An 11,452-nucleotide genomic window follows, 5' to 3' on the forward strand; every position below is an offset into this window, starting at 1 on the left:
TAAACTACGATACTTTAGTTAAGAAATCTTTGGATTTAGCATTGATCAACCAATTGAAATAATAATAAAACTATTTCTTTTTTCTTGAACATATATTTTTTATATATTTTGACTTATATGAGAGAGAGAGAGAGAGAGAGAGCCACCAATTGTTTATATCAAAGACCTCAGTTTAATATATGGATATAGATGTCTTCATAAAAATATGATCGTTTGTTTTGATAAACTACATGTAGCATTGCATTTGTAAAATTTTGTAGTGCAATACTATATTCGAAAGACCTCCTGAAAGAGATTTAAACACTTCATCGTTAAATGTAAACACATTCTACAACTACAAAGAGTAAAAGTGTTCATTAATTATACTATAATACTATATACTATAATTCATACTTTTGTAAACATTATCTCTTTATGAACATTAATTAACAGCAAAAAAGATAGAAAAAAATAAAACAGAAATGAATGGAAAAATATACTTTCCGATATCGACATCATAACATTATCAGCCCAGCAATCGCATCACTGTTCTATGAAATTATTGATGATGAAGTAATTTATTTTAAACGGACTGCTAAATATTACAGAACTATGTGAAAATTAAATTTTGATTTATCCATATCATTATGATTTTCAATATGAAAAAACCATCTTTAACCAAAATATATGTAATGAGCATATACATGTAATGAATAAATCCAATGCACCTACAGTGTATATGTAACGATGTGCAGTGTTACAACGCATTTTAAAAATTACGCACTTTGAAAAATTTTGCGTTGACATCGACCATATTAACGCACTTTGAAAAAAAATGTGTATGTCATGGTCAATAATCTTGAAAATCTTAGGTGTGATAAATGGTTGAACCTGTTTGATAACTTTTCGGTAATAAGGTCACTTCCGGATGTGAAAATTAACAATTTTGATTTTTCCATACTTAGAATTCTTTCCCTCTTAAAAAAAAAAAAAATTGCCCCCCCCCCCCAAAAAAAAGTCTCCGCATAATTAAACAAACATTATTAGTCTTGTTGTTTTAAAATTTTTTGAAAATGTACTTTGGAAGCTCAGAAAAAAATGTCAAGAGTTTAAATTTTATAGGATAGGATTTAAAGAAAAATTCAACTGAAAAAATTCTTTATTAGCCCCCAAAAAAACGAGATTTTTTTAAATTTAAAATTTTGCTATGGGGTTCTGGGTGGGGTTAGAGGTGGGGGTTTGAAGTTTATAATGAGGGATTACATACAAACGAAAAGATAAAATCAAAATCAAAATTAAATTTAAATGCCCCCTCCCCCCCTCGGAATACCAACCCAAATCAATAAATTCGATCTCTGATGTTATATTCATTCGATTGGAAGTCGGAGCAAGTACAAAAGTTTTTCAATCCAAGCTTTTTGTATCGATGTATAATCTCCCGATCTTAGATCAATGTTGAAATTGAAAAAATCCCTTTTATTTATGTTTTTTATAGTTTTTATGTAATCTACATAAGCGCAAACATTTTATAACACAACATATTCACCGGATTTGAGGCTGTATTCACCGGAGGGTCAGTGCGCGGGGAGCGGCATTGTGACGTCACAATCAACACTTCGGTCAATATTGATATTTTTTTTTTTTTTATTTAACAAACCATATTCAACTCCAAAAGAGTCCATAATTGTATATATATTCATTTTCACTACATTGTTGGGTCTAGCCAATAGAGAGATAGGAAAAATGTTATGATTCAATCATATATAATAAATTTCTTATTTCAAACAATGGAGGGGGACCCCCCTCTGTCCTCGATATTGCGTCTTTATGCTGCTGCTGTTGTTGTTGTTTTTTTAAATTCCGAAAACTTAAAATTCCTTCAGATAAATCTATCAAAATTATCTATGTGTCTGAATATATAAATATTATGATTTTTTAACTTTTGTTGGAGGAAATGCGAACTGATAGTGATTACATTGATTAGATTGACACAATAAGATACTGCATTTCAAAGCAAATTTTTTTTTCCAACTTTCTATACTTACTTTGTATACATTACAGCTTTCAGTTCTTGATAATTCATCAGAATATCAATTCATATTAAAATATTTATAGACCTGCCTTCGAAAAAAAATGTACACTGTATTTGTTCGGAACTCAACTAAAGGGAGGTAAACAACCATCTCCTACATTTTTAGAGTTGTTCCTCTTTGATCAGTGAACTGAAAATGGTATCAATAAGGAAAATATGATTTCTTTTATTTATATTTTATAACTATTATAAGATTGATTTGCTTTTTGAACACAAAGTAACATAATTTTTTTATCATACATTTTAATTTTGGTTGTTACACGTCATTTGATCGGATAAAAGATTTAAATAATCTATGTCGTATTAAAATAGGTTGCTTATGTCACAACTTGATATCGCGATTACTTAACTTAGCGGAACTCTTTCGCGATGGAGGTAGGAAACGTCTGTTGGGTGGGGGCAAATGTGCTATTTAATATAATGCAAGATCGATCATTGTAGCATTTACAAGGACAGATAAGTAAAAAAACCTGGTGGAATACTTTTCTAAACAATCGCTGAACCAGCCTAATAAATTTTTGGAAAAAAGCCAATCCTAAATTGTTACATTTTTAACGATATTTTTAATTAAGCTGACTCTTCTAGTTAAATTTTCATTGAAAATCGTCACATTTTAAAGCAGATAAAATATTTAAACTTTCTTATATGACAATGTACTATTTGGAGTTCAAATCTGGCAAAACATTGTGATTTCGGCATTAAATTGTTGGAATCAGTTGATTACCGTCTTCCTTGGAAGACGGTATTATATATTGAATTTTTTCAGTTTCGGACTATGCACTTTCTCTCTTTTGTGATTGGTAGAAATTGCATGATGAGAAAATTTTCAATTATTTCATTGGTTGAAATGCTGTTCAAGGCAAGGGAGATAACTTTCTTATGGTCTAATTTTGTACACTTAACAATTTTTAAATATTTCCAATTTAAAAAAATAGCAAAACGAACAACAAAATCAGAAGTAATTAATTCTAAATAACAATATTTTTAATAGAAATAACTAAAAAGGTCTTTTATTTTCATCAATTGAAAAAAGATTTAATGATTGATTTTTTATTGCTTGCTGGCTTTACTATATGTATTTATTCTTTTCCCCTTATTTGTTTGAAGAAAGTAACATTTAACGGAATCGGCCGGGGTTTGCCGAAGGTCTCGGTCAGTTTACGGAGATGACCGAGCGAAAACGGGTAGGGCTAATCCGTATAAAGCTAATTTAGAAATACGAAATCAAAAATTCAAAAGAATTATACGACTTTAAAAAATGTTAATCAGTTAACTGTTTAAGGTTGTTGCTAAAAACAGTAAGCTTTTTTGAAAAGCTCATTGTTGTCACTACTGTAAACAATGTCATGTGCCCCAGAAATTTTGACCTTTCTCACTCCCCCGCAAAAGAGCGGACATGTGTTTTAATTAAAAGAGATTGATAAGTAAAATCATGAAGACTAAATCACTGAAAAGAGTCTTTTGCTTCTTTCCGAGCACCGAGGACATTATTTATTGAACAGCCCTCGTAATTTTTTATTAATTTTGATTGGATAAAAGATTTATTCTATATCGTTTTTATGACATAGGTTGCCTACCGTACGTCACAATGAATTACGTCAAGAGCGTATTATTCTGCTTGACGTTACTTTTATTATTGATCAGTCATAATAATACAGAGGTAAAAATATAAGCTTCAGTTCTTAATTGTAATGTCCCTTCCAGTTTCCTTGTCCTAACAAATGAAATAGATATGAGCACTTAGCACGCTCATGACGCTGGCAGTGCACGTTTTTCTTGTAGACCACATTCCTTTTCGGTCCATAAAGGGAGATGAGCTCAGCTCCAAATTAGAAATTGTTTATCCGTTTTCTGTTGATTAAACGTGTGTTGACGACTGACAAACTCATCTACATTAAGTTAAAATCATCACGGTGGGGAACAGAGCAACGATGACGAAATCAGTTTATGATTTAGAATTCTGAAATTTATATATAGGCGCTGAAATGGACGTGGGTATTTTTTTCCGAGATGAGAGCTTTCATCCCTTGCTGGGCGTGGTACGCCGTTTTTAAACGTGGTTTTTCTATCCTGAAAGTGTCAGAATCTTTATTTTAACAATTTTAAGCGCATTTAAAGAAGATTCAAAATTTATTAATTTATTTGACATTTAACAATCCAGAAGACAAGCCCCTATGAGTAGAAAAAACTCCGCTAGATTAAGAATCTCAGGAATCATAAAACAAAGGAGTACATTTTAATTAAGTAGTACAGTTTGAATCCTGATAATCGGGATAAATGGGGAGGGGGTTATTAGCAAAGCAGGCCCATATAGGAACGGAGGCGAGGAGGAGGGTGTCACGTGCCCCAAAAATTGAACTCACAATTATCAATAGAAACAAAGCATGCTCATTAAAATTGGTTCTTCTGTTGGCTTTATCCGTCCCCCCTTTGTTTTCTCCACGTCCCAAGCCCTCCAGCTTAATTTTTTTTCCTAAAATGAATCGAGACAGAAACATATATTTCGTTATATGAAACGAACGAGATTTATTTGACACACAGGTCTCTACTCATTATCCAATGATGTTCATCAATTCATCATCACTCAATCTGCAAGAGAGGAATATCGTCATCAATACAAGTACTATGTGTCGTATGAATCGCATTCTGGGTTTTTTTTTAAATCGACGAAAAAAGTAAACTAAGTCGACTCACTCTTTCTCACAGATGTAGTAGAACATTTGGTGACAGGCGAAATCGTGCCATTGGATCGAAGAGTCCGTGAAACAGTTGTAGGCGACACAATCCTCGCTGCCACCGTTTGGTTGACTAGCATGCCAGTCAGTGAAGGTAAAAGGTGCTCTACCTTTTACCCAAATATAGGAACCTTCGTTTTCTAGGTCATTACCACCCGTCCAGTAATTGACATTATCAGAATTATCTGTCAATATGAATACATGTTTAAGACATCATTCATATTCAAGGGATAAGGTGGGTTTGATTTAAGGTACTCCGATCCCCAGGTTCTGAAAAATTTAAAATGCTGAACAAAATGTCTCTGAATATTCAAAGTAATGTGTTTTACCCACGATAATTCTTCAAACTTCATCTTTAGAGTTAATCATATTATGTAGGGAAAATTATTAGTCTCTTACCGGTGACACAGATCAAGTTTGAACAAACACATTTTAGAAATAAAAATCAAAGGTATCCATGCTTTTGAAGAAATTGCACAATTTATTTTACTTGTATATTTAAAGGTACTTAGTTTTCTCTATTTACTTCACAATGCATAGATGATAAGGATTTTCTTATCATTACAAAACACCATAAATCGCTTCTAATTTCATATGTTAATAAGCATTGGTATCTATGGTTAGATTAAAAGAACGTGAATTTCTTTGTTATTTTACAATGCTTTTATGGGATAAAAACTTCGACTTCTTATAAAATCTTCAAAGATCCTCGAAGCACATTGAGAGATATAAAATAAAAATTGTTGCATGATTATCCTTCCTGGCTGAGGATCGGAGTACCTTAATATAATAAATATTTAAAAAGAAAAGAAAAGATTATTACATGTGTATTTGTAATCCCTATGTTTCTATGTAAAACATCTCGTTTAAAAAATTATACCCCGAAAAACTGGTCAAGAATTAAAATATTCCAGAGAAAGAGAAATTGGGTTTGATACTATATAGCTATATATGTCAGGTTAACTTACGGTTTGGATGAAGATGAGATATTCGGTTTTTCAAAAACTTGTTCTCTACAGAAGATTCAACCTCCACCAGTTTTCCTTGTAAAGCAGTGCATATTAACTGTTTGTACAAAAGTCAAGGTTTCAGGTTTCAGAACACCAACAGAATACTATTAATGAGTGAAGTAATAGCAGTCACTTGTAAACAGAATACCTCTGTATTAATATTTTTGTGTCTAATATAGAGACAAAGATGAACATGGTTGTCAGCAACTACAGCAAAAAAATGTGTTGTACGGAATTAATGTTATTGTATTGGGTAAGTAGACGTCAATATCAAAAAAGGTATACAAAAATTGGTTGTTAGCAAAAATTTTTGTCGGAAATTGACTGACCCCTGCTGATGCCCAGTTCTCAGTCTCATCTTTAAAAAGGTAACACGAGGCCTGAAAGTGGACCCATCCTGGATCACATCCGGTGGTATGGCCACCTTAACAAAGGACCACAATTCTATTTACGTATTGTCGTATATACCGGTATAGTGGGATAAAAATAATGCGGAAATGTACAAAATGTAAAAAAGCACACTAACCGTAAAATGACGTAAGTACAACTCCAAAGAATAAAAGTTGTTGAATTACCATTTTGAGACTAAGATTATTTGTAGGGCACTGTGATAAGGAACGATTAAAGAATGATAAGGAGCAAAAGTGCAGAACGATATATAAATTATATATGAATAATTCAATGTACATGTACATGTATGTGCACTCTTGTCAGAAAAGACAATCCTCCCTTATCATCTAATATTTTTGTAATATATAATGTTTGAAATGGTGTTTCTCGTCTCTAACTTAAAAAAAATCATTATTCCTTTAATAAAAAAAAATATATAAACGTTCCACGTTATGAAGGTAAAAATTTTCAACATAAAACTATTTAAGAGAGATCAAATTTCAGTATTTTAAAAACAAATGGTTGCATTTTTTCAGAGTGCAGTTGGGATTGGTCCAAACTTGCAAATTGTTCACCTTTAAAACCCAACTAAAAAAATGACTCGTGGTAAGACATCTAACCACATTGTTCCCACCTGATCGACAGTCCAAACTGCACTGTGTCCTTTCTGTTGTCCGAAGTCTTAAATTGCTTTAAAAAAATGATCGAAGTACTTTGAGGGAGTTTTGTTATATAGGTCAATGTTTTCAAGAAACCTCTTCTGATGACGATCAGAGATTGTAATACTGAATATTTCATTATTCAGTTTGCAATTTATGTCATATTGTTGATGTTAATTGTTTTATCTTTGATTCAAGTTTGTTAAAATTTAGAAGGGGTTCGGATCACAGTGAGTGATTAGAGTTTTACAAAGAATACACAGCAAAGTCATGATTTGTAAGCATACTGAAGTATTGCAAAAACTTTTCAATACTGAACCGATTTCTTTTTTTCCTGCAAATGTGCCCAGATGAGCGATGTGACCCATGGGCCTCTTGTTAGCATGTCTCTTGATATTTTTCTTTCCAAGATTTTTTTTACCAAACATATAGTTTGGTTATGATTGATCCCCCCTCTTTTTATTTTTACAAAAGTTTACTAATGGACCTCAAATTTAAAAATGTTTGAAGAAGTCTCAGTTTTAGAACTATAATATAGTATCAATATACTATCAATAGCGATGGTTAATACACACTTGGATATCCACTGCAACTAAGCAAATTTTACAGTTCCTGAGAAAGATTGTTTTTATCTCCATTACGTGCAGGACTTCTAAGCTGCTTGTATGGTTTCTAATTTTTGTAGGTAAGCTAGCATACTTTTCAGTATTTAGTTTGATACTGAGGTACACCAAATCTAAAGGAAACAGAAAAAATACAGACATATTTTAAATTTATATTTATTCAATTTTTGGCAATGAACCTATCTGTTCAGATATACAGTGTACATGTTTTTTACTTTTTTGTGAACAGATATTTCCATGAGACATACGATGCCCAGCGCCGCGGAACAAATTCCAGACTCTGGCTGTAGGGCGTACATCCTTGCTGCTGGACACGGTTCCAGTAGGACATGGTATTAGGATTTCTACATCCCCTTGGTCCGCCATTATGAATTCTCGCATAACTCTCGCAGTTGGCGGGACAACCACTGCTACCAATGTAGCGGTTCATGTAGGCACGCACACATCCGGCGGCACAGTTGTAATCATTGGCGCATTCTTTCCAACCTATCATAAAAATAGGACCGTTTTCAAATTAATTTATATGAAATAGTGACATTTACTAAAACCACCTCCCTCTCTCTCTCTTTACCAGTTCCAGGTCGGCCACAGTCCTGCCAGTAGCCGTATTTGATTTGGAAGTATCCACAGGAGTACGAGCTGACGTCCCACTTACAGCCGACAGGCCGACAGCCTGATTCTACCTGTCAAGAAAATATATCTATATATATTTAATGTCATGAACAGCAATCTATTGTTTTGTACGATAACATCGTCTGCTTTAATACCCTTTTTCGTGTATAACAAATACCAATACTAAGGTATTTAAATACCAATGCAAAAGTTTTAAGTGTTAAACTTAGCATACAACGTTTATTTGTTATAGGCAAAACAATGTTTAAAGTATTTATGTGCAATATATATATTTTGAATCTCGTAAAGAACTTATTTATCTTGTATATCAGCACAAAAGGAAGCAGAATGATCTATTACCTTTGTGAGTTGTGAGAATATCAAATCTGAGGATTGTATGCTCAATGTTAATTCCATCCGTCGGGTGCTTCAGCACATCATCAAGGGTCATAGCTCTGCCTTTTAATCGCAATCGTCCATATCAATGAAATTTTAAATGGAAACTGAACCAGCAAAAACGCGTGGAATTAACTATTTCGTAATTTTGCGAGAAGGATGACACAGGAAATAAAACTACTTCTGAAATCAATGTAAAATCTCTTGATCAGCTGTCCATTCGAGGGTTATAATTCTCGCAGCTTGCCATTGAAGAACCCATTCGTAATAATGAGTACTCTCGAAAAATAAGGAATTAACAGTATTTAATTTCAACAAAATCAGACGAGGTTTCTATCCGTAATAGTGATAAGGCTACACATTTTACACCAATTCTACAGACCACTCAATTAGTGTTATCTAAAAATGTATTTTTTTATGTTTCAGGATGTATATATCTGAAAGAGGCATTGGGGCCGAGAAGAAAAACTCTAAGTATAAATGTTCACTAACAGCCCGAGAGGAGAGATAACTCCTACATTAATTACTGTTTTTTTTCTGTTTTAAAGCAAGTGGAATAGCAGTTTTTGTCACTTTGTGAAAATCTTAATCAAATATTTGATTCATATCGGAAAATTAAGAGAAAAGTGATTATAAAGAGACATAGATTGATCTGATACTTTACTTTAAAATTTACTTTCCTCGTCATTGGTCATTTGCAAAATTATTTTGTTAAAACAGATTCTGATTGCACACATAAGTACCCTGTACTCTGAAGTTGACATCAAGAAGATGCCTGAGTTTCTGATTGACAATATATATGTGGTTTTTGGAGACTAGGTATTCCAACAATCTATTGGAATTCCCAAGGGTACAAATGGCGCTCCGTTATTAGCAGACTTATTTTTATATTCATATGAAGCAGAATTTATGCAAAATCTTATGCGTGAAAAGATGAAAACACTTGCTGTGGCCTTCAACACGAGATTAAGATATATCGACTTCATATTGTCAATTAATAATGGTAATTTCCATTCCTACGTCGATAAGATATATCCTGGTGAGCTTGAGATAAAAGATACCACAGAGTCCGACACCTCTATTTCATACTTGGATATTTTACTTGAAAAAGACACTTATGGTAATCTAACAACCAAGCTATATGATAAACGTGATGACTTTAATTTTTCTATCGTCAACTTCCCTTACTAATGCAGCAACATACCTTTAACACCTGCATACGGAGTATATATATCTCAGTTGATTCGATACGCAAGAGCATGCTCTACGTATGAACAATTTCTAAAACGAGGTAAATTATTGACAAGCAAGTTGATGAAACAGGAATATCAGCAGTCTCGTTTAAAGTCATCATTTCGTAAGTGCTATGGTAGATGCAATGACCTTGTCAGCAAATACAATTTATCATTGAGTCAAATGCTGACTGACGTTTTTCATACCAATTGTTAGTCCATTATTTATACACTGAATTGATAACGGGTTTTTTCCGTTATCTCCTGATCATGACAAGGAGCCCACGGCGGGTGTGACCGGTCGGCAAGGGATGCACACTCCTCCATGGCACCTTATCCCACCTCTGATTTTTCGGGGTCCGTGTTTGCTCTGCTCTTATTTTGTATTTGTTTGTGGACTTTGAGATTGAATACTGTTCGTTATCTCCATATCCTTCTCCATATCCTCTTTGTAAAAAAACCTTTCTCACAATAAACGATACGTTTGATAAATGTCTACGTCTAACATAAGGTCATTTCAAGAATTTTTTTTATAACATCCAGCGTCCGCGTAAGCCTTGCTTTTCTGTAAAAAAAAAACTGCCATACGAGATAAAAACAACGAAAATAAATGAAATTCATTATTCTTGTAAAAAAATATTTAAATTGCGCATTTTTTAACATTTGGAAAAATGATGAACTTATTTTTATATGGAGGAAATATCCAGTCCATCAATTCTATGCCTGTGTCTTAGTTGTATTTTGGTTATCTACAAAAGAAAACGTATGAATAGAAAGCAAACACATCTTTCAAAAGCAATTACGTGACTTTTAGGTAAATCACCTGCGTGTGTTAACTGGAATAATCTCATAGTTTCATTATCTTCATACCTTGGCAAAACATCAATAAAGTAGATTTTTTTGGAGTGGCTCTTCCTTTCCTGTCTTGTTTTCTTAAAAATAAATAAAGCTCTAATAGTTCCTAATATGCAGACTGACTGCCCTCATGCGAGAGTTGTGCATGTTTGATCATATCCGTTTTTTTTTTCATCGTATGACAATAATAACTTATTAAATATCCCGATTTCGTTTTTTATTTAGAATAGGTACAAACTTGAGTATGCGGTTTTCGAAAAGTAAAAACTGTTTTAACTGAATAATGGTCTTAAATCTTAATTTCATGAGATAATAGAGATAGGATCAAACATTTTTACAGCTTTGAAATATTAATCGTTTTTCTCATATAACGATATTTCAGTTTTAAAGCGTGTTTCTCATGTCAGGATACATCAGATAAAGAAACCCTCTTAAATTGATACTTTAAATATCTTATAAAACACAGCCACAGATATAATATTTATCTATCATACAATAATAACTAACATAATATATAGGCTTATACACACTTGATCTGTTAAAGTGCATTCATGGAGAGACACTTTGAAACTTTGTTATACAAAGAAAGAAATTGTTTTTAACAATACGTATTCTTGATATTGTAAAATAAACTGAAGTTTGAAATACATTTTATTTCAGGTGAAAGTACTATGGTTGCAAAGTAAGGACTATATTCTAAATTCATTTTCTCTCTTTCCAGTTTGAGCTGATTTCATTGAGCCTGGTGTAAAGAGTTCTAAATATAAACACATCCCTAATGCAATGGTACATGTATTTACAGTAAAATGAAAATTGCATTTTTTAGATTTTTTCATGTTACGTTTTACAAATTACAAACATATATTTTA

The 11,452-nt window shown here is 32.6% G+C and overlaps 2 protein-coding genes across 2 annotated transcripts; both read right to left on the bottom strand.

The window, feature by feature from the left end:
• Positions 1 to 4,602: 4,602 nt before the first annotated feature.
• Positions 4,603 to 7,039, bottom strand: LOC134251203 (perlucin-like protein). Its single transcript, XM_062733591.1, has 5 exons — positions 6,343 to 7,039; positions 6,146 to 6,240; positions 5,775 to 5,871; positions 4,766 to 4,991; positions 4,603 to 4,660 (listed from the first exon to the last, which is right to left on the bottom strand). Exons 1-5 carry the CDS (start codon positions 6,509 to 6,511, stop codon positions 4,624 to 4,626), a joined length of 624 nt encoding a protein of 207 aa, XP_062589575.1. The 5' UTR covers positions 6,512 to 7,039; the 3' UTR covers positions 4,603 to 4,623.
• A 589-nt stretch (positions 7,040 to 7,628) lies between these two features.
• LOC134251201 (lysozyme-like) lies at positions 7,629 to 8,551 on the bottom strand. The gene is made up of 3 exons (XM_062733587.1): positions 8,461 to 8,551; positions 8,060 to 8,173; positions 7,629 to 7,974 (listed from the first exon to the last, which is right to left on the bottom strand). The coding sequence occupies exons 1-3, from the start codon at positions 8,549 to 8,551 to the stop codon at positions 7,700 to 7,702; spliced, it is 480 nt and encodes a 159-aa protein (XP_062589571.1). The 3' UTR covers positions 7,629 to 7,699.
• Between the last annotated feature and the right edge of the window lie 2,901 nt (positions 8,552 to 11,452).

The sequence above is a fragment of the Saccostrea cucullata genome, unplaced genomic scaffold (genome assembly GCF_032062105.1).
Source record: "Saccostrea cucullata isolate Sc308-1 unplaced genomic scaffold, CSIRO_AGI_Scuc_v1 ctg1712, whole genome shotgun sequence".
NCBI lineage: Eukaryota > Metazoa > Mollusca > Bivalvia > Ostreida > Ostreidae > Saccostrea > Saccostrea cuccullata.

Coding starts and splice junctions, on each gene's coding strand:
- LOC134251201 (XM_062733587.1), bottom strand. CDS start 8,551: ATGACCCTTGATGATGTGCTGAAGCACCCGACGGATGGAATTAACATT. Junction 8,174..8,460: donor TATTCTCACAACTCACAAAG/GTAATAGATCAT, acceptor TATTTTCTTGAC/AGGTAGAATCAGGCTGTCGG. Junction 7,975..8,059: donor CTGTGGCCGACCTGGAACTG/GTAAAGAGAGAG, acceptor TTTTTATGATAG/GTTGGAAAGAATGCGCCAAT.
- LOC134251203 (XM_062733591.1), bottom strand. CDS start 6,511: ATGTACATGTACATTGAATTATTCATATATAATTTATATATCGTTCTG. Junction 6,241..6,342: donor TGTACTTACGTCATTTTACG/GTTAGTGTGCTT, acceptor TCCTTTGTTAAG/GTGGCCATACCACCGGATGT. Junction 4,992..5,774: donor ATCTCATCTTCATCCAAACC/GTAAGTTAACCT, acceptor TCATATTGACAG/ATAATTCTGATAATGTCAAT.